The 21479-nt window shown below is 53.5% G+C and overlaps 2 protein-coding genes across 8 annotated transcripts in view; both read right to left on the bottom strand.

Annotated features, from left to right (window-relative positions):
* Nucleotides 1–1953: 1953 nt before the first annotated feature.
* LRPAP1 (LDL receptor related protein associated protein 1) lies at nt 1954–13342 on the bottom strand. 7 transcript variants are annotated; one of them, XM_084832755.1, is made up of 9 exons: nt 13125–13342; nt 11988–12192; nt 10386–10533; nt 8547–8671; nt 7359–7479; nt 5294–5455; nt 4878–4960; nt 4241–4417; nt 1954–2361 (listed from the first exon to the last, which is right to left on the bottom strand). In XM_084832755.1, the coding sequence occupies exons 2-9, from the start codon at nt 12090–12092 to the stop codon at nt 2296–2298; spliced, it is 987 nt and encodes a 328-aa protein (XP_084688881.1). In that variant the 5' UTR covers nt 12093–12192; nt 13125–13342; the 3' UTR covers nt 1954–2295. The 7 variants fall into 7 exon arrangements, with proteins under 7 accessions (XP_084688881.1, XP_084688883.1, XP_084688882.1 ...); XM_084832757.1 differs by having other exon boundaries at nt 10386–10530; XM_084832756.1 differs by having other exon boundaries at nt 13146–13342.
* Nucleotides 13343–14627: 1285 nt separating this feature from the next.
* Nucleotides 14628–21479, bottom strand: part of TMEM8B (transmembrane protein 8B) — a 33434-nt gene continuing 26582 nt past the window's right edge. Inside the window, exons 11-13 of the mRNA XM_084832735.1 lie at nt 18066–18212; nt 17396–17512; nt 14628–16628 (exon numbers count right to left, since the gene is read on the bottom strand). Of these exons, the coding sequence (XP_084688861.1) occupies nt 16284–16628; nt 17396–17512; nt 18066–18212 (609 nt within the window). The 3' untranslated portion in view covers nt 14628–16283. The remainder of the gene's footprint in view (nt 16629–17395; nt 17513–18065; nt 18213–21479) is intronic.

The following is a 21479-nucleotide window of genomic DNA, read 5'->3' as shown; positions in this document are numbered from 1 at the left end:
TGAAAAGAAAAATAGCTCTAAATAGCTTGTTTGAGAATCAACTTTAAAGAGTTTTAGGAACCGCTCATGGTAATTTCACCATACAACAAAAATATGTATTTCATATACTTTTAAACAGATTAACTGCACCTGAGGAAGAGACTTTGTCTCAAAACGGCGCCAGGTGACCTTTTTATTTTCCCAGGCATTTTAGCTTTCTAAATTTTTATCTTTGCTGTTTTAAATCTGTATTTTAAACTCCTGTACTGCTGCTAGGTTTTATTGTGGTTGTATTGTTATATTGTGGTTTTAATGTTCTATATATTTTAAATTGTTTTATTATGTGTTTGGTTTTAATTTTTGTGAACCGCCCAGAGAGCTTCGGCTATTGGGCGGTATAGAAAAAAACAAACAAACAAAGAGCAGTGCATTTTAGAGATTTGCACAATGAATAAACAATTACCATAGACCATATTTAGTGGCGCTTTGGGATTTTTTCCTTCCTGGTGTTTTTGACACACGGACAAAGGCTTAAACTTGCAATTCTAGAGAGGATGTACAAAACAAACACAGGTGTGCTATTGGATTGATCATTAGTCCAGAGAGAGATAATGATCTAACGGGGTTTCACTTTACTTTTTCCGCTCACTTAATAGCGGACAGCAGAGCACCTGGCAAGACAAGTGTTCTCCAAGGTGTCATTCTTTCCTCCCCCAACACCGCAACTTGGAGGCTTGAGGCAAGGCACGGTTCCTCTGCCCTCTGAGCAGGAAAAACAGGCAGAGGGAGAGATGAAGTATCACTTGCAAGGGGCTGGATGTAGCGCTTTGCCAGCAGGGCTAGATCAGCACATCGGTGCGCAGCAGCTACAACCCAGCTGGATCTTCTCCAGCACAAGCTTTGTAGAACTGAAACCTCCGGGCTCTCCAGCATGCTCCTTCATTGCAGCAGGGCTGGCCCAGAAAAAGTGCTCAGGGGAGCCGGCCCAGCAAACATTACTGAACGTTTCCATTGTACTCGCAAGACTAATCTTTATTTCATATCTTCATAGGCTGCTCCCATATAGTCAAAGCAGCATACAGCTAATCAAAACCAGGAATTGTTAAAACGAATTAAGATAATACTACAGGCACTAAAATACCAATACTATATATAAACTTGTTGGAAGTCTATTTCAGCCTATGCAATATGCGTTTGAGCAAAAGCTGCAGAATTTCAGATGAATCCAACATCACCACCACCACTCCTGCCTGGAGGTTTTCTTGGTGCCTCATCCCATGTGCAGACAGTAGCTCACTGTGCTAAGCAGATTCCCAGTCCCGTTTCACCTATGCATTGGCCACCCACCATGAATAGGAAGGGTTAGAGAGAATACAAAGCACAGCAACACAGCACAGCTGCTATTGTGACAAGGGGATATTTTCCCATTTTGTAAAAACAAAATGCAACGAAGACACAGAGTTAAATGGGTGCTGCAGCACCTTCCTTCCCACCCCATCTAGCTGTCCGGCAGCCGCTTTTCTTCCTGGAAAACTCATAGCCCTTTGGATGGGATTCCCAACATGCTGCCAGGAAAAGCCATCCCTCAGCAAGTAGTGAGCGCTTCTGTTGAATAGATTGCCCAAGAAGCAGCCAGGTGTGCGAATACATCACTTTTAGGATGCCTGGCTGGCGAAAAGGGAGTGCAGGAAAGAACGTGAGATGGAGAACCCACTCGGCCTGATGGTGGTGAGGGCAAGAGCCACCCCTGCCCTCCTCCAAGTCATGACTACTCTTGGGGAAAAAGCAGGAAGAAGGACTTGGGTATTGGGCCAGTAGCTCTTGAGCCATTTGTCTGCAGCAGCCCACGCTTTTACCACAATCTTATGCTGACAGTGGAAAGAAAGACAGGTCTACACAGAAGCAAAATGTCACCAAAAAGACACATGGTGCCCCCAAGCGCATCACACTTGTTCCAAGCCCAGCAGGCTCATGGCATGGTCCCACCTGCACTCTTTATTCACAATAAGAAATTAACACTGTGGACCAAAAAACACTCCCAATACACTTTGCAGCCGTTCAATGACTTCTCCTCCATGGACTGTTTTCCTGCTTGCCGTCTCATTTCAGAGGCTCCCGTTTTGTCTGTCAAGAGGTTTATAACACGACTTACAGATATGCCGATATGAAAGAGTGATAACAGAGATCAGGAAAGTGACTAAATACACAGCAGGAAAAGACATCTTGGACAATCTGCATCCGAATTTCAAGTAATTATATAAATCTCAGGATATATTCAATTTAGACAATCTATGAAGATCCTACAAGAAGATAGTTTCAGAGTTCATTGTGCTGAAGGCCTCTAGAAATTCTACTGGATAAGTCTTGCAGATGTTTCTTGACCTGAGGGGACAAAAGTATGTTTGTTTTTTTTAATCTTATTCCGCTTTTCTAAACAGAAAGGCAAGTCAAAGTGGCTAAGAGGAGAGGCAAACCTCAAACCGCAGCACACTTTCCTTTTAACATGGCTGCAGTACCGCAGCCAGGAATCCTGCCCCCCTCCCCCCCAAGCCACCTTTCACAGCAAGAAGGCTGCTCTGAAGCCTTCTTCAGACCTCCCTTCCGCACTTCTGCTGCGTGCGTGGGGGGGGCTGCCCACACCACCAAGCTCCATCTGTTCAGTGGAAGGTCTGAAGGGGGCTCCTGCTATGCGTGCGTGCGCCAGAAGGCCTTGCTGCACGCTGGGCCTTCTTCCCGCATTGGAAAATGTCCCCAATAGATGGCCACCGAACCCCATATTGTGGGTGTCAGCTTTAATGAAAAAAAATCTGACTGCATTTTGGATTTCCCACAAAGTTCTCAAAACGTGCAGTACGTTTTAATCAGGTATTTCACTTAAAATCTGTGTTAGCTAAAAAATAAAATACAAATGTTTCAAAAACCCCAAAGAAGTTGCCGAGGCCCCCCAGCCCCCGAGGGAAGCGCTCCTGCTCAGGGCTCCAGCCAGCCTAGAGCAGGAGCCATTCGGTGCTGTTCAGGCCTCTGATCCAGCAAAGCAACTCTTGCCGCCTTCTGTCTCATCAGGTGTCAGTTACTTCTGCTGATGGCTACAGCACACTGCTACCTTCGTACAGATATGTGGATTTATGATGGGAAGCGGCGGTCTCCTTAGGCTTGGCATGGCCTCATGGAAGATGACCCATTCTGAGCAGCGGGACCAGAATGACGATGGACTCTCAACTACGGAAACCAGTGGCCCGTTTGCTTGTTGTTTTGCACTGTTGCTCTTGCCAGGCTTGTTCATCTCCAGGGGCTGCTAGCCAGGAGTGAGTCACACTTGTGCTGACCGCAGCCTGCATCTGTGCTCAGCAGCAAGTCTGTCACCAGAATCATGCCGTTCCTTGCATGGCTTGACCTTTGGCCTCAATTCGCAGAGACTACAAACACACACAAATATCCCCCCACCCCACCAGCTTCCGCCTCTTCTCTGCATTCAAGATGTATCTATTAGTCATGGAACCTCCATGTTCAGAAACAGTATACCTCTGAACAACAGTGGTGGCTGGGGAGTAACAGTGGGAGCAGTGGGCTGTTGCACACTCATGTCCTGCTTGTGGGCTTCCCACTGGATGGCCTCTGTAGAAGGCCAGATGCTGGACTAGACGGGCCTTTGGTCTGATCCAGCTTCAGGGCTTTTCTGATGCTCCCAACTCAGGTAATGACTTCCTGCACCTGACAAAGGGAGCTTTGGCCCACAAACACTTCGGCCCAATGCGTCTGTTAGTCTTTAAGGTGCCACAAGAACCTGCTGCAACAGATTAGCTTTTGCTACTCTCCTTCTCGAATTGGATCCCTGACCAGGGTGGGAGGCGAGAGCCAGTTTGCAATGGGATCCGAGGAAGGGAAGAGGGTGCGCAAAGAGCTGGAAGAGAAGAATTCAGCCAGAGTGACCCAGAGGGTCTTGGCTGCAGAGCAGTTTTTAGGATCGTGAGGTGCTGGAATGATGTTGCCGTGGGAGTAGCACTACCTGCCTTGCTATGCCTGCTTATTCTTGGCCACCTGCTCATTTGGGGGCAAGCAAGCTAGGGCGAAGGCAGGCTGCAGATCTCCAGCAGCTCCTCCTGCAAAGGAAACTGGCCCTGGGCAAGGCAGACTTAAACCTCCCACCACTCACCCAGAGGACAGCACAAGAGTGGCCCAAACACTGCGAGAGGCCGCAAGGGAAGAAGGTCCGGCACCCGCCCCACGCCAGGAGCCCTTTGTAGGCAGCTGCCCCACCGACCTTGTAGCCCAGTTCCTTCGTCTTTTCTTCCAGCATGGCATATTTCTCCTTGTTCCTGCTTAGGTGTTCCTCATCTCCAGTTCCCTCCACATGCTTCAACTTCTGGTGTGAGATCTCGAGTTGTTTCTGGTAATGGTGGTGCTTTTCCACTTTTGCTTCAAAGTGCTTCAGCTCTTCCTACAGCAGTAAATACACACGTGCACGGGGCTCTCACGTGGCCTCGGCCTGCTGCGCGTCCGTCGGCTGGACTCTCCCAACCCGCCCAGCACTCAGCAACCCTTTGCACACTTTGCTACACAGCGCCCCGACCACTACAGGACACAAGCATGCCGACTACTAGAGCCCTCTTCCAGGAGGAACTCATTTTTCCCCAGCTGGAAAACACGCTGAGAAGGCCCCCAGAGGAGGAGAGGCCCCTTCCAAGCCTTACCCGATACGATCGAGCGGCCAATGCTAATCTCAGTTCCTATTCATATAGCCCGAGGGGGCCAAGTGGAACTCACTGGCCCCACACATTTTGAAGCAGGGAGGCAACACTGTTGGGTTTGTGTCTCACCCAATAGGATGCTAATGAGACTACCGAGGGAATAAATATGTAGCCTGAAAAAAGAAAACACCTCGATTCAAGCAAACTTACCCGGAGCGATTCGAGCTCTTTCTCGGTAAAATTGGTTGATTTTGCCATATCCCACAAGTCAATCACTCGGGGCTCCTCAAATTCTGGAGGGACAAATAAAATATATTTCTGTCATCAAAATGCAGCTACAGAGCTAATGGGGTGTACTGTGGTTTGTTCTGTGCTAGCGAATACTTGGGCACAAACACAAGCACTGATTTTGCAGTTAGTCAGGAAACGTTCCCCGCTACCAAACTCCAACCAAGAGCCTGGCCGCGGAAACACTTCTGTTCAATTGTTCAGAGGGAGGGAGAGGCAGACAGACACAGAACGCGTTGTGGAATTTGCGAAGACCTTGCCAGCTGTCTGGCCAAGACCTGCCTGCACCCTGCCAAATAATCGTGAGCTGGAGGGAGTCCCGTGGACAGGAGCCATACCGCGGGCGGAGTCATAGCCCTGATGGCTGACCCTGCGCAGGCGCTCGAAGCCCTGGCTGATGCTGTGGAGTCGCTCTTTGAGCTCTGAGTGCTTGTTGTGCAGGAGCTCCTCCTTGCGCGGGCTCTCTTCTTCCATCGGGCTGATCATATTTCTATGGATGTCTGGAAATGAAAGAAAAATGGCGCCAACTGGAGCAAATGGGGGGAAGTGAGGAATCCCGGCAGGAAAGCGCATGCGGTCTCATCGTGTGATTACATTCTACAGAATGTTTGCAAAAATATTGGACTAAGTGGCCGATGCTCAGAATCAGAAATGTGCGACTTCCCCACCTCTCAAGGTTCCAGGCAGGCCTTTGGGTTTGGATTCTCAATAGCGCCTTCAATCCACTAGCAAAGAGCTGTGTATGGCGGGGGGGTGGGGGTGGCGGCGGCGGTAGGACCAGCAAAGGAGAGCATGTAAATCCAAGATGCTTCTTTGACTGGTTGCTCTAGCAAATTTGGGGAACTGTGGGGCAGAGCATCAGAAAGTGCCTGTGCAAGACTCCCAAGTCTGCTCTGAACTTCACTTGAGGCAAAATTTGGGGAAAACACTCTAAAAACCCATCAAGGAAAGCCAAAGGGAAGAACTTTTTCAGCCCTAAATTTAACCTGCTACATGACGCTGAGGCTTGCTGTTAAATTTACCAGGATTTGATGGTTTCATGCTAAACTACCTCTACTGCACCAAGTTGCAGAACAGGAGCAGTCGTGGCATTTTGCGGACAATCTGAAACAGTATCTTAATTGAGAATAATTTGGGTCTTCAGATTCAGCAACAAAAGAATCCCAGCCATCTAGACTTTCTGTTTTCTGGCTGTCAGTGTGTGTGAGCCGTGTTGGTGAATGATCTCTCGCCCCAGTGCCTTCTATTTGAAGGAGACTGACGGCTGGGTCCTGGGCTCTCATCCAGCCTTCCTGCTGCCTCATAGAACACCCTCCTGCCCATGGCCAGGACGGAATCCCTACCAGATTAAATGTGGGCAAATCCCTTCTCCTCCACAGAGCTTTCAAGCCAGCTACAAGGCCGAGGTCCTCCGTTCAATCTCCTAGGGTGCTGGACTAGACGGAGTCTTGGTCCAAACCAGCAGGACCCTCCCGCTTTCCACCTCGGGCCCTGGGGCTGTGGGGCATCGGACAGTCGGACACTGCTTGCTGCACATTGTTTTGGATTCTACTGTGTCGCCGTTGTACTGTTTTATTCTACCACATTTATACTAATGTCAAAGGAGCATCCAAAGAGCCAATGGCAGGATATAAACGTAGCAGAAGAAAAAGAGCTAATGCGCAGTCAAACAGATCCTCAGCTCACAGTGTGTTCTCAGGGATGCTGACAAGGTGCAACAGATGGGCACTCCACGCTCGATGCAAAGGGCCCTGTGCGTAAGATCCGGCCCTTTAAAAGTCTTGGAGCAGAGCCCCCGTTCTTCCTTCTGAGACACAAACATGCCCCTCACACTTCATGGGATGCTTCTCTATCAATCTAGCCACAGTGGACTCAACGTCTCCTTTAAAAGGTGTAATAAAACCAAGCCACAGAAGAATCTGTTCTAATGGAAAGATTCCCACAAACTCCACAGTGCTTTAGATGGGGCGGGCAGAGCTGGCTCTGGACCCACCTGTGCATTGGCCTGCAGCACCGGTGCGACCCCCCTCCCCCAGCGCTGCGCTGATGCGCCTCGAGCACTCCTGGCACCCCATCGGAAGCTCTCCAGTTCAGCTGCTGCTGAGCGGATGAAAGGCAATTCAGAACGAGGGAAAAACGTTCATAACTGGCTGGCATTTAACTTCTCTGATCTGGTTGCTTTATTGATGGCTTTATTGGGTCTTTTCTATCATGGATGTTCTGGTTGTTAGCTGCCTTTTATTAAAGGGCAAAGCGTGAGCTTAACAAATAAACGAACGGCAGCCAAACACTCCAGCTGTTCGTTCAAACCCATCTGTGCAATGCGGCCTCCCCACACACGTCCTTTGGCCTCTCCGCCCCTTGTCCAGAGCCTCCAAACCCACCAGGCAAACATTTAGGTACCTTCCGTTCGACTCACAGTCTCCAGCAGAATATTGTATTCATGGACTTTCTCTCTGTGGTGTGTGAACTCCCTCCACAGTTTATCCAGTTCCTCATCCGAGAACTTCCCTGAGGACCTGGCCTTGAAGAGAGATCCAATGGATACAAGGAATGAGAATCCCCACACTTTACCAAATGAAATTGCCTTAGGGAAAGGATATCACATTTTATGGAACATCCTGTTTTGGAAGGCATTGGCTGGGATGTGAGATGCACATTCCCTTGAAGTATCTTACTTTATGAAACTGAAGGGTGGAAGATTCAGGACAGATAACAGGGAGTACTTCTTCACACAGCACACAGTTAAACTATGGAATTCACTTCCACAAGATGTAGTGATGGCCCCCATCTGGATGGCTTGAAAAGGGGATCAGAGACAATTCATGGAAGATCAGGTTTTCACTGGCTACTAGTCACAATGCATATGTATTTCCACCTGTACTACGGGGCAGGAGGCCTCTAAATACCAGTAGCTGGGGAACATGGGTGGGAGGGTGCTGCTGTGCTCATGTCCTGCTTGTGGGTTTCCCACAGGCAGCTAGTTGGCCACGGTGGGAAGAGAATGCTGGACTAGAGAGGACTTTGGTCTGATCCAGCAGGGCTCTTCTTCTGTTGTGACATCCTACTAATTCTTTGTCCTGGTCTAAACAAGAAAACTTAGTTTTGTTGCATCACCCAGGGCATGATGCCAGGGCATATTCGTTCTGTTCCCCAGGGCCAATGGCAGGCAAAGTTGCCCGAGGAACTATTCCACAATGCCAGGAATGGCAATTGCCCTTGAGGAAGGAAAACGCCCCCTAAGTAGTGATACATGAGGTCATCATCTGTCAAATACCACACAGAACCATTAGGACTCTAGACAGAGCGCCAGACATTGTCTCTGCCTGCACTTGTGTCTCTGATCATTTAGGAAGTGGGGCGGGGTGGGGGGGAGAAACAAGTAGAACGTTGTGGAGATGAAGCTGCATCCACATTCACCTCTGCAGGCCAGAGGCAATGAATTGCAACTGGCATTTTGGAAAAGAAAGAATTTCAAAGGTTCCACCTTCAAGCGAAGCAGCAGTCAGTAAAACAAATGGAAGAACTGAAAACAAAAGCCTCAGTAGAGGAACAAGGATGCCCCCACCCCATGTGAGAATTCAGACACACCTTGTTCCACAGCTTCTCCAGCCTGGGGTCATCGAGCATATCATTTTCCAGGCCGTCTTTGATGTAGTTTGTGGCCCCCAGTGGTGCATCTTTCTTTCCGTTCATCCCATATTTAGCCATAATTACTGAAGGGGAAACAGAAGCAAGAACAAGCAATGAGCCAGGCGCCTTTCCGCCCAGGCCAATGGCGCTGCTGGAATGGCTTTTCTCTAAGAGCCAGGGAGGGCAGAAGGTGCCCCCAGGTATTTAACTCATCACCCTGGGGGAGGGAAATCCAACTCAGATGGACTTTGGTCTGGCTGAGCAAAGCAACGTGTGTGGCCTTGGCCAAGAGTGCAGGCTCAGGATCACTGAATGCATGTTAGTCAGGACCGCATAGCAGTTAATGCATGACGATGTACTTTTGCTCTGAAAAACTAGAAACACATCAACAGACCGGGAAGGGGTGGCTCTAGGGTTCTGCCATTTCTTGTGCATAAAGCAGGTGGGGAATATTTACATCCAAAGAACTGCTGCTGTCCTGTGTTTCCCAAAAGTCTTGCTCTAGTAGCGGACAGCCGAAGGGCCTCGCGTCTTTTTATCTCAAGGTCTATTGTTATTTAGCCATAGGTTTAAAACATTTTAATACTGCTCTTCATACTATTTAGAATTTAAAGATTTACAATAAATTATCACAATATAAATACAATAATAAAACAGAGAAACCCCTTAATAATTAAGACGTACCCAAGTTAAAATGCCTGGTGAACAAAAACACCCCCAAAAGGTTACAATGTGGGTGACACTTTCCATAACTGGGCCCCCAAAGCCCTTCTTCCCTTTGCTCCCCTTCGGATTAAGGGCCTCAGGAGAGGGTCTTAACAGCTGGGCCGACTGTTATGGGGAGGGGCCCTGCTTCACGTCTTTGGCTCCCAAGCCATTTAGGGCCTTGAAGGCATGCGCCGGCACCTTGACTTGGGCCCAGAAGCAAATAGGCAGCCAGGGAAGCTACTTTGAAACTGTCAGGATATGAGTCAAAACCCGAGCCAAACCTCAGGGGTCATATTCTGCCGCACCAGCGGGAGCTTTCGCGTCATCTCCAAGGACGGCGCCATGTATAATACACTGCAGCAATCCAGCCAGGAGGCTACCAGGGGATGGATCGCTGTTGTCAGACCGCCCCTGTCCAGAAATGGCTGCTGTTGGCAAAGCAACCAAAAGCCCTCTGTGCCACAAGGCCACCCAGGCCTATAGCGGCAAGCTGGATCCAGGAGCATCCCCAGACTGCGCCCTGCTCTTCCAGTGGGAGCATCCAAAAGAGGGGAAATGCTCACTTCCTGGCCCCGATGCACTTTGTTTCCTGGCCTCCCTCCAGCCCACCACGGCATCCATGCTCCACCACAGCGTTGGCACTTCTGCCTGACTCCGATAACAAGGAGAAATGCGGCGGCACCTCACTCCTCGCCCAGTGGCTGCATGACGATGTTAAAACATGGGGGATAAGACCGGGACCCCGTGGGATCCACTAATGCAAGGGCCACAGGGTCAAGCGGAGCACCCCCACGCTACCTTCTGGAACCGACACTGCAGGTAGGAGTGGAACAAGCCCAGAACAACTCAGCAAAACAGCCAACATGACACAAGTCTCCACCAGTGAAAGCACAGCAGAAAGTAGGGTGAACCGAACTGGAAGTCGTCCAGGGTTTGCAACCAACTCCAAGAGGCGGAGTAGGGAACAACGTTTTTCGTGTCCACGTTTCCAATGGGAGGCGACAAAGTAACCTAGGCTTCCAAACTTTTCCAACGTCTCAGTTACACAGCTTTGAAATGTCTGGAGTACCTAGCTATGTGTTTCTTTACCATGTAGGTTGCGCCTCAGCTTGGCCTCTTTTTCTCCATCTTCATCCAGCCCTTCGGCTTTCAGCTTTTTCCAGCCCAATTCATCCTTTTCTTGAATTTTCAGATCGCTGTGTAGCTCTGCCAATTTAACAGCAGAGAGATGAAGCTGCTAAAACAGAAGTGGGAGGGGAGTGGGGGACAGACTCAAGTCAGTTGCACTGGGAATGCCATCCTAACAGTGGGCAATTGTATCCCGTGCTGAACACGCTGCAGTAAAGGAAAGGTGCTAATGGCAGCAGAGCGCCTCTGCAGGGCTTCACGAGGGGGATCAGGCACTGTACGCACAGCAGGGCCCAAGAGGAGGGGGAGCTGTTGGTTGCCGCACAGGGTGGCTCATGGGCTCCCACCTATTGCTCAGACTGAGGCACACGCCTGCACCTTGTCTACTGAGAGCGACTCCGTGTGACGGGCCTTTCGAGCTCTCTCAGGTTCTGCTCCATTGCCCTCCAATGCTCTCTACAACAAACCAGGTTTCTAGTATATATTTATCCGTGAAAAGCACAAGATGCTCTATTCAGACAATCTAGCCAATTGCCTCAACTATCGTGCTCAGCTGGGCTGCCCATTCTAAGCCCCCCAGGAATGTAAGAGGCAAACAGGAGCTGTCAAACTGCAAAGCTTCCCAGTGGCTCATTTCCTGGATGATGGTTGTGGATGGCAACCAGCAGCTGCTCCCAAGTATTACGGAAGCTCTAAAAGGCTCTATCTTCCCTGGTGTTTTGTGCCAAAGAATGACTGCTGTCAATGCACGTGGATTTGGGAGAGTAATCAAAATGGAGTCCACCCCCAGGGCGGACGAAGGCCATCAGGAGCAGATTTTAAACCCAAGCCCTGTGCTGCATCTTTACATAGAACATCTTTCACACCTGAGACTTACTGTTGCCTTTAAGTCTTGGGTGTGAAATATGTTCAGCATAAAAATGCAGCATGGGGCTTGGGCTGCACCAGGGAGCTTCGCAACACTGAAAACAGAAGCAGCGCCTTGAATCTGGATCAGATCAAAAGCCCTTCTAGTCCAGCGCTCTGATTCCACAGGGGCAGCCAGCCCACCAGCAAGACATGAGCACAACAGCACCCTCTCGCTCCTGTTCCCCAGCAACGTGTGTACACAGGCATCCTGCCTCAGATACTGGAGGTAACGTATAGCCTTCATGACTAGTAGCCATTGATAACCTAATCATAGAATAGTAGGGTTGGAGGGGGCCTACAAGGCCATCGAGTCCAACCCCCAATCCTCCATGTCACTGTACAGCAAGAAAATTAGGAAGTCAAACCATTACCGTAGTTGCATTTTTAAATTCACCAAAGCTCTGAGACACTTTTTCTCTACCTCCCTTCCCTAAGGCTCTGATCCAAGAACACCTTCCAGACAAGGTGACCAAGGCTGTAATACAGCAGAAGCTAAACAAACCAAAAGGGCTCCATTCTGCTTTGGAGTCCCAATGGCTGCACTGATAGCCTACCATGCTCTGGGAAAGAGTGCTGATAAGGTTTCTTTTTTAGGGTTTCAGAAGGTACACATGTCTGGGGAAGCTTATATGGGGGCCATATTTTTATGGTCACCTCCTTGGTCTTCCTTTTTTGCTTCTGGCCTCCTGCCATCTGGACTTCACTTGCTGCTTGCTCAGGTTGGATGGTGGCCACTTTATTTTGACACAAATGTGCCATTGGGCCTAATTCTCACGAGGCAACCGCAAGCCATCTGAGCAGAGTGGCTGGAAGGAGGCCGGTGACAAGGTTGCTGGAGCCAAAAGCGCCCATCTTGATCCTGAAAGGCAGTTTACTGTGGTCAACGATTAACGGAGCCAGATTAACATTAACATCTCTGCTACCTGGAACTGCGTGTTCCAGCTTGAAGATGGGATCATGGTTCGGAACAACACCGCTGCCGATCAGCCAGTAAGGCACGTGGGGGGGCGGGGGGCGCCTCTCCTTCCAGGCGGCAAAGGACACGGGTGTCCCTGCAGGGCAGTCCACGCTGCTCAGCGCTGCCCCGAGCCTGGGCAGGGGTGTCGAGTGCTAAGCGGGCACGCTGCCGCTTCCCCGCCACGCTCGGAGCTGCACGAGGCCCCGAGCACCACCGCCAGCCTCGCGGCGCATCTGGGGCCATGAGGGCTCTTTGCGCGGCCCTCAGCCAACGCGGCCGCGGGGAGCTCCGGAGCAGGCAGGCAGCTCCGCGGGAGCCGCCCCGGCACACCGCCCTCGCGGCAGGCGCCAGGGAGGCGCGCCCAGGAGCAGCCGCTCGGGCGCGGGTCCCCGGAGCCGAGCGCGGCGCGCGGGCCAAGCGCCAGCTGCGCGAAGGCGGGCGGGGCCCAGCCGGCAGCGGCTGCCCGGGAAGCAGCGGGGCCCCGGCGGGCAGCGGGCGGGGCACGCCGCGGGCCGAGGGCGGCGGCCGGGCCGAGCCGAGCCGAGCCGAGCCGCGCGCGGGGGCTGCTGCGGAAGGGGCTGGGGACGCCGCCGCCGCCGCCGCCGCCGCCCAGTCCTGGCCCGCGCCGGGAAGGGGGGCGGGGCGGGCGAGGCTCGAGGGGCCGCAGCGCCCTCGGAGGGAAGCCCGCGCCGGCCGGCGTGGCGCAGCCTGGGAAAGCGGCCGGGAGCCGGCGGGGGCGCGCGGCGCGGCGCGGCCTCCCGCCCCCGCCCGCCGGCCGCGCCGGCCAGCCAGGGAATCCGGCGCGGCCCCCGCGCTCCCCGCCGCGCACTCACCCGCTGCGCCTTCTCCCAGACCTGGGTGAGCCGGGCCAGGCGGAACGGCGCGGGGGCGGCGGCGCCCTGGCCGCCGGCCGCCTCGTTGGCCGCCCGCGAGTCCCTCCCCGCCGCGCCCGGCGCCGGCGGCGGCAGCAGCAGCAGCAGCAGCAGCAGGAGCGGCGGCGGCATCGCGCGCGGCGGAGGGCGCCCGGCCGCGGGCCCTCCCGGCATGCTCCGCGCGGCGCCCCGCAGCGGCCGGAGGCGGGCCTGGCGCGGCGGGCGGGCGGGGCCGCGGGCGCCCTGGCGCCTGCCCGGCCGCCGCGCGGGGCGGCGAGGGCGCGCCAGGGCCGGCGGACCCCGCGGCGCCGCCGGCGCGCGCCTCCAGGGCCGCCGAGGGAGGCCTGGCGCGGCCCCGCGGGTGCCGGCGCGCCCGGGCGCCCGCTCGGAGGCCACGCGCGGGCTTCCTTCCGGGCGGCCGGAGCCGCCAGCGGCGCCACCCTCTTCCCGGGCCTCCTCGGCTCGCCGCGCTCGCGGCCGGGCAGTGCCCGGGGCTCCCCGGGGTGGCGCGGGAAGCGGTCGCCCCGCGCCGCAGACTTCAGCGCCCGGAGGCCCGAGACCGGGCTGGGCGGCCGCCGGCCGGGACGCCGACCTCGATTCCTGCGCTGCGCAGGGGGCCGGGCTCGATGGCCTCGTCGGCCCCCGGCCCTCGTTGCCGCCCAGTCGCGCCGACTCCTCGTGACCTACTCTGTCGTTCCCAGCGATCCCGACCCTTGGCCGAGCGGCACGGGCTTCGGGGAGCTGGTCAGCCTGGAGATCCACCTCGCCAGCCGCGATCCTCGCCAGGAGCCCAGGCCTGGAGCGGCATGACAGACGTCGTAGACTCACGGGATAGTGGGGCTGGAAGGGGCCTACAAGGTCGCAGAGTCCAGCCCCCTGCTCAGCGCAGGAATCCCAGTCAGAGCATCCCTGGCGGTGGCCGTCCAGCCTCCAGTGTGGGGGAGCCCACCACCTCCCCAGGTCATCGGTTCCATTGTCGTATTGCTCTGACAGTCAGGAAGTTTCTCCTGATGTTCAGCCGGAATCTGGCTTCCTGCAACTTGAGCCCATTAATCCATGTCCTGCACTCTGGGAGGATCAAGAGGAGATCCTGGCCTTCCTCTCTGCGACAGCCTTTCAAGTACTTGAAGAGTGCTATCACATCGCCCCTCAATCTTCTCAAGGCTAAACAGGCCCCATTCTTTCATTTATGTTTACATGGAGTAAACATAACTGCTGCAATCCATCCTTTTGCAGGGAGCCAAGGCCTCACCAATCCCATTTGACACCAGCAGTTCCCATGACTGCAGTGCCTCTGGTTCCCTGGACCAGGGCTGTTCCAGGGCTCCATGTGGAGGATCATGTGCTCCCTACCCCAGTTCTAGATGTCTTGTGTGTTTATCTCAGAATGGAACTGGAATTTAGTGCCTGGAGTTGGTTGCACTGGTATAGAACATTTTGCCCAATCAACCATATTTTCTGTTTCATTGGCTGTTTTATTCCGTTGGTTTATTTGAGGATTGGGTAGGATACAAATCTAATTTTAAAATAAAAAATGCCTCCTTTCTGTACTTGGGAACTGGGAGATGGACACACCTCAGAAGTGATGTGCATGCATGCATGAGAGAGCGTATGCATGCCCTGGAGGGTTCCCACTGGGAATGCCTGTGGCCTTGATCCATCCCTCTGACTGACATGGAGGGCCCCTGATCCCTCTCTTTAGCCTGCCCCCCCCACCTGCAAAGAGCCATTTGACCATGGGGAGGGTAGGGGGGCTGCATTCATTTCGATGGGAAGGTCAGAAAGCAGGCTGCCCACAGAGCGAGCCAGTCTCAGGCTGGTTGGTGCTTCTGGGATGACCTTGAGTGGGCATGCGTCTTGGGTGAGGGAAGGAGGGAAAAGCCATCCCTGGAACTTCCAAGGGAGGCAAAGGGGAATCCCTGCCTGCCAAAGGAGGCTTCAGCAGCCTCTAGTTGTGGATCTCGGTCTTTCTCCTCAGTCAGCCATGGGGAGCGTATCTGTGCTTGTGTTTGCTGTGGTGAGCCTCCGCAGGCAGCCATGAGCTGAAATGGCCAAGGTGGCTGTCTCTGCCAGGCTAGTCTTGGCCGCTGGTTCTTCAGCAGATGCTCTCGGCCTCTTCTAGCAGGCAGCTGCCCTCAGCTGTGTGTGTGTTTGTGCAGGGTGGGGAAGAGGTGTTCTAGAAGACCTCTATGGGCTCTTGACCAGTGCTTGATAATCAAGTCTGCTGGGATCAGGCCCAGGTGAAAGGGCCTCCTGGGCCCCAGCAGCTCTCAGCCATCAACCAGAGAGGCTTTTCAGCCAGCGTGTGACCCCAGCAGCCCACGCTTGGCCTCGCAAATGCAGGGTGTTCTCACGCTGCTCCTCTTGCTGAATCCTGGGACAGGGCCCTTCAGATTTCAACGCAGCCAGCCCCACCATGCTGGCCTCCTGTCACTGGAGGAATGGCTGTCATCGTCTTGAATTGTGGGAAATGGTGAAACAGCTCAGAGAAGGAAGATGGAGACACCCTCTAGACAAACCATTGCCCTACACAGCAGGGCCCAATCTGTAGCGTGGTTAGCCTGATAATGGTTACTCCAACCTTCCTGTGTGGAATTGCGGGGTCATCTGCACCCCTACAGAAGCGTCCCAGCATTCCTCCGCACCCCTAATCCCACTCCCATGTGGGAGCACTGAGCCCCCGTGTGTGGATAGCTGGCAAGGCTGGTAGGTGGGAAGGTGCCTCTCCCTTATACGGTCACTCCAGCTCTGTCCAGGATTGGTTCTGCAGAAGTTGCATATCCGAGGGCATTAGGAGGGTGAGAAGGAACTGCGGCACAGGCAGCCTCCGACCTGCCCAGGTGTTGCATCATGGACTGTGGTGGCCCTGCTGAGGCTTGCGCTGTGAGTGCGGGAGGGCTCCTCCTCTTCTGCTGCCCAGAGGCACCAGGCAGGCAGGCAGGCATCTGAGCAGACGTTCCATGGGCCACAGTAGACCAGAGGACACTTGGGCCGTGAGCAGGGCAGTGTGGGTTTGGCCATGGGACTTGGGTCTATGGCTGTGGGGCATTGTGTCCATGGCCCCCTGCAAGGGGGAGCAGACCCAGTCTGTCTGGACGCCCCCCGGGCAGCTGCCCCCCATCAGCTAGTGCAGACGCTGGTGACGGAGGCTCCGGCGACGGGGTCCACCAGGCCCAGCTCTTCCTGCTCGTTGATGCAGAGCTGGTAGCCACAGCCCTTCCGGCGAGGTAGGGGGCCAGCCAGGCTGGTGGCGCTGGGCTTGGCACGAGGGGGCAGCAAGAAGCCCACGCTGCCGGCAATCAGCATGTGCCAGATGCTGTGGATGTAGAAGTAGTTCTCCTCCGTCTCGACAAAGGCGTAGAGCAGCACCGCAGCTGCCGCAATCAGCGCCCCGGGCAGAAGGCAGAAGGCCCAGCGCTGCCACGTGGGCGGGTAACAGCGCCGCCGGCGGATGCTGCGCGCCATCTGTGGGCAAAAGGAGCACGTCAGGACCAGCTGGGCGAAGTCCAGGACCAGCTGGGCGAAGTCCAGGGCCAGGCTGGGGAAGGCAGGGCTTGCGCCCCCCCCCCCAAACATTGTGAAGGGATGCTGTCGCGGGGCAGGGGGATCTCAGGACCACCAATCTATGCCCATCAGCGATTCTGGGGCATTTCAGTCACAAATGCTATGCCTTCCGGGGGTCAGGGTGGCCCTATGTGGAGCCCACCCACCAGAGCGGGCAACCTTGCGATTGCAGCCCTGGGCACTTCGCATTTTGTCTGGGAAGCAAGTCCCACTGTGTTCAATGGGGCTTACTCTCTAGTAACTGTTTTCAGAATTGCAGCCTTATTCTTGGATGAACTGATTCTCTTCCACCCCATCCAGCCTCTGATTCACCCCTTGGAATTGTAAGCAGAAAGACTGAAATGAGTACAGAGGTTGTTCCCCCATTATGACTGCCCCTGTAAACAAGCTCCAAGCCCCGGTATCAAACTGGAACAAAAGATGTCAGATCTTAGCCAGGCTGCTTTGCATGTTTATCATCCAACCTCTCCCGTAGAACCCCAGTGACATCAGCGGGCAGCAAGGATAGGGGAGACCATAAGGGGGGGGGGGCGGAGAGGATGCTGAAATCCTAAATGTTAGAGGTGAGGGGGGGCTCGGGTCTAGTGTTTGTGTGAAGAGATTGGGACCTGGGATTCTGGCTTTTCCTTTCAGCGTGGGGAAGGGAGCAAAGACCAGCATGTCCTTACCCAAGCAATGGCCATGATCCCTAAGGCAAAGAGGCTGGGTCCCAGCAGGTTCCAGAGGCCGTGTCGATCCAGCTGCAAGGCCATGGAGAGGAGCATGGCGCCCAGCAGGTACAGCACCTGCCCGGGGAGGAGATGGGTAGGGAGGTGGTGTGAGTCCCCAACAGGGCTCAGTCCTTGAAGGGAGGCCCCTGAGGCTTGGTGGTTGTTTGCACGCAGAATACTCCAGGTTCAGGCCATGGCATCTCCCTTTGCTTCTTCAGAAGGAAGGGAGACCCAAATAACCAGGCTAGCAAGGAACTCGGAGACCTTGCTGAGCTATAGCGAGGCAGAGCTGACAGCACTACAGTCCTCAGCTTAAAAGACAGCTCCAGCCACCCTGTGTGTTCCTTTGGCAGACGTGCTTTTTCAGGGTGTCCCGATCTTCTAAGTCTGTTTCTGTTCTTGACCACCAAACTCCCCACTGTTACAGCATTTGGCACTTGGCTGTCACGGCTGTGCTGGTTTTTCACTGTGACTGTGTTCTAATCTGCACAATGCCTAGAGAGACTTTGTCTATGAGGCATTTGGGAAATGTAAGCAAGAGATGAGACCTCGGGGAGTCCTTCCCCTGCCCTTCTGGCCTTGCCTGTGGCAGGAGACTCCACCAGCACCGCCCCCTCCCTCCCCTTACCTGCTTGATAACCGGCTGGAGCCGGGCCATAGCGATGACGGTGACCCAGACGGACATGAGGGAGCCCAAGAAGTCACAGAACTGTAGCACATCATAGTCCATAATGCAAAAGACCACAATGCCTGGCTGGTCACAGGCATGGTAGAACTGGTGGGAGGGAAGATACTGGGTCAGCCATGGCAAAGGTCCTCCTTCTCCCCACCCCCCCGCAGCCTCTCCCGGGGGCTGTGAAAGGCAACTCCTGAGCCAGTCCAAGGCTGGTAAGTGTACACACTTCCATGCACGTCCGGCTCGCCACAGTGGGCCTGACATCTTGCCCTCCCTGATCCCCTACAGGACCCCACTTCCATGCAATGGTGAATGGAGTGTGGCTTCTCTTGCCCACGTGACCCATGCAAGGGTGTCCGTCCCATCTGCTTCTCTGCCTGAGGCCTTTCCAGGAGCCACATTCTTGCTGGGGACCCAGGTGCTGTGGATTTAGTGAGTTCCAGGCTTGAGGGTGGGGGGGCTGGGTGGTGACTTGCAGTGCAGAGCAGGGGCTGGGCGTCACTGCAGATGACTCTGACCAGCAAAAGGGAAGCCCTAAATGCTGCTGGGGCTATTTTGGCCAGGGTCTTTGCTAGGGGCAGAAGTTGAAGGACAAGCCCAATGTGCACTGCATGTTACATCTGTGACCAGTCCTGTGTCCTCCTCCACTCTTTGGGGAGAGGAACGGGACTGTAGGGGAGACGAGCTGCCCCTTGGAAGACTGGGAACAAGAGGAAGCATGGGAGTGCCTGACAAACGCCGAGCAGGAAGCCCATGCGGTGGAGGTGGCGGTAGTGGCAGCTGAAGCCACCACAGACAGAAGCGTGTGCGGCAGGCCACGGAGGCAGCGGTGCACCGGAGCGCAGCACTGCTCTTCCAACATCTCTCCAAACTGAAATGGGCACTTCTAGTTTGCTTTTTGGTTGTCTTCTTTTGGCCAGACGGCACTGATACACTGCTGGCTCAGCCCCCAACACTGCCAACCCTCTGGCCATGTTCTTGTGGACGTTGTCCACCTGTGCTGGAGTCTGAGCTGGACCGCGGCAGGGGGCAAGTAGGGAGGAGCTCACAGGATCGAGTACTCCTCCATCCAAAGCAACTCCCTGCACATGGATAAACAGTGTGTCAGGGAGAAGGCTCAGCTAGACCTCCTGACCTCTAGTTTTCTATCTGGAGGGATTTAGCTGTGGGCTGATGCAGTACAGCCCCCCATCCCAAACTAGCCAGTCAGGTGAAACTTTGATCAAAGCTGGAGCATGAACGAGCCCCCCAAAGATCTTTCTAGCCTGGGTGAAGGGGCAATACAGTGGAAAATGTGCTTCCATGGAAGTGAGTTTGCAGTGATGCACACTGGGGCAAGAAATCCTAACTTCACATACGGAGCTCTTAGCTGGGCGGTGACTGAGCAGGAGACAAGATGACGGAGTCCTAATGGGAAGCTCAATGAAAATGTCAACTACAGTTGTGACACAGCTGGGGAAAAGGCTTTTTTAGAATTAGGACTTATTTGGAAAGGATCTGAAAATGAAGCAAGTGTCATTATAACGATATATGGTGTGGCCAGTTTAGAATATTGTGCATTCCATTCTTGCCTACAAGAAAGTGTTTGTGGCTTTTTAGTTTAGGAAAAGAACTTCTAAGGGAGAGAGACATAATTCCATGAAAGCCCCCGAGCAAACGTAGCAGTCATGGAATAAGAGGTCAGGCCCTCTAATGGATCAGAAACTGGTAAAAGAACAGAGAGCAGGAATAAATGGTCAATCCTCCCAATTTGTTGTTGTTCAGTCGTGTCCGACTCTTCGTGACCCCATGGACCATAGCACGCCAGGCCTTCCTGTCCTGCGCTCTCTCCCGGAGTTCATATCGCATCGGTGATGCTATCTAGCCATCTCATCCTCTGCCGTCCCCTTCTCCTTTTGCCTTCAGTTTTTCCCAGCATCAGGGTCTTTTCCAGAGAGTTTTCTCTTCGCATTAGGTGGCCAAAATATTTGAGCTTCAGCTTCAGTATCTGTCCTTCCAATGAGCACTCAGGGTTGATTTCCTTTAGGATGGACTGATGTGACCTCCTTGCAGTCCAGGGGACTCGTAAGAGTCTTCTCCAGCACCACAGTTCGAAAGCATCAATTCTTCGGCGCTCAGCCTTCCTTAGCTCTCACAGCCATACATTACTACTGGGAAAACCATAGCTTTGATTAGACGGACCTTTGTTGGCAAGGTGATGTCTCTGCTTCTTACTATGCTGTCTAGGTTGGCCATAGCTTTCCTTCCAAGGAGCAAGCGTCTTTTAATTTCATGGCTACAGTCACCGTCTGCGGTGATCTTGGAGCCCAAGAAAGTAAAATCTGTCACTGCTTCCATTTCTTCCCCTTCTATATGCCAGGAAGTGATAGGGCCAGATGCCATGATCTTAGTTTTTTTAATGTTGAGTTTCAAACCAGCTTTTGCACTCTCCTCTTTCACCCTCAACAAGAGGCTCTTTAGATCCTCTTCGCTTTCTGCCATTAGGGTGGTATCGTCTGCATATCGGAGGTTGTTGATAATTCTCCCGGCAATTTTAATTCCGACCTGTGATTCATCCAACCCGGCGTTTCTCATGATGTACTCTGCATATAAGTTAAATAAGCAGGGTGACAATATGCAGCCTTGTCGTACTCCTTTCCCAATTTTGAACTACTCGGTTGTTCCATGTCTGGTTCTTACTGTTGCTTCTTGACCCTCGTACAGGTTTCTCAGGAGACAGGTGAGGTGGTCTGGTACTCCCATCACTTTAAGAATTTGCCACAGTTTGTTGTGATCCACACAATCAAAGGCTTTAGCGTAGTCAATGAAGCAGAAATAGGCGATTTTCTGGAATTCTCTTGCTTTCTCTATGATCCAGCGAATGTTGGTGATTTAATCTCTAGTTCCTCTGCCTCTTCGGAACCCAGCTTGTACTTCCGGTAGTTCTCGGTTCGCATGCTGCTGAAGCCTAGCTTGTAGGATTTTGAGCATCACCTTGCTGGCACGTGAAATGAGCGCAATTGTGCGGTAGTTTGAACACTCTTTGGCGTTGCCCTTCTTTGGAATTGGAATGTAAACTGACCTTTTCCAGTCTTGCGGCCATTGTTGAGTGTTCCAAATTTGTTGGCATATTGAATGCAGCACTTTAACAGCATCATCTTTTAGGATTTTAAATAGCTCACCTGGAATACTGTCATCTCCACTAGCTTTGTTGTTAGTAATGCTTCCTAAGGCCCACTTGACTTCACTCTCTAGGATGTCCGGCTCAAGTTCAGTGACCGCACTATCATGGCTATCAGGGACATTAAGATCTTTCCTGTATAGTTCTTCTGTGTATTCTTTCCACCTCTTCTTAATCTCATCTGCATCTGTTAGGTCCCTGCCTTC

Source organism: Heloderma suspectum, chromosome 2 (genome assembly GCF_057233095.1).
Source record: "Heloderma suspectum isolate Gila_16-S chromosome 2, 16-S_ref, whole genome shotgun sequence".
Taxonomy (NCBI): domain Eukaryota; kingdom Metazoa; phylum Chordata; class Lepidosauria; order Squamata; family Helodermatidae; genus Heloderma; species Heloderma suspectum.
This window is presented reverse-complemented; position numbering and strand designations above follow the sequence as displayed.

Bases quoted from the DNA above. Each gene is read 5' to 3' on its own strand.
- LRPAP1 (XM_084832753.1), bottom strand. From the start codon at position 13,337: ATGCCGGGAGGGCCCGCGGCCGGGCGCCCTCCGCCGCGCGCGATGCCG. The intron at 8,672-10,385 runs GTAAAGAAACAC...TTTCCCCTTCAG, and splicing joins GCTGAGGCGCAACCTACATG to TAATTATGGCTAAATATGGG. The intron at 4,961-5,293 runs GTATGGCTCCTG...TTGTCCCTCCAG, and splicing joins GGGCTATGACTCCGCCCGCG to AATTTGAGGAGCCCCGAGTG.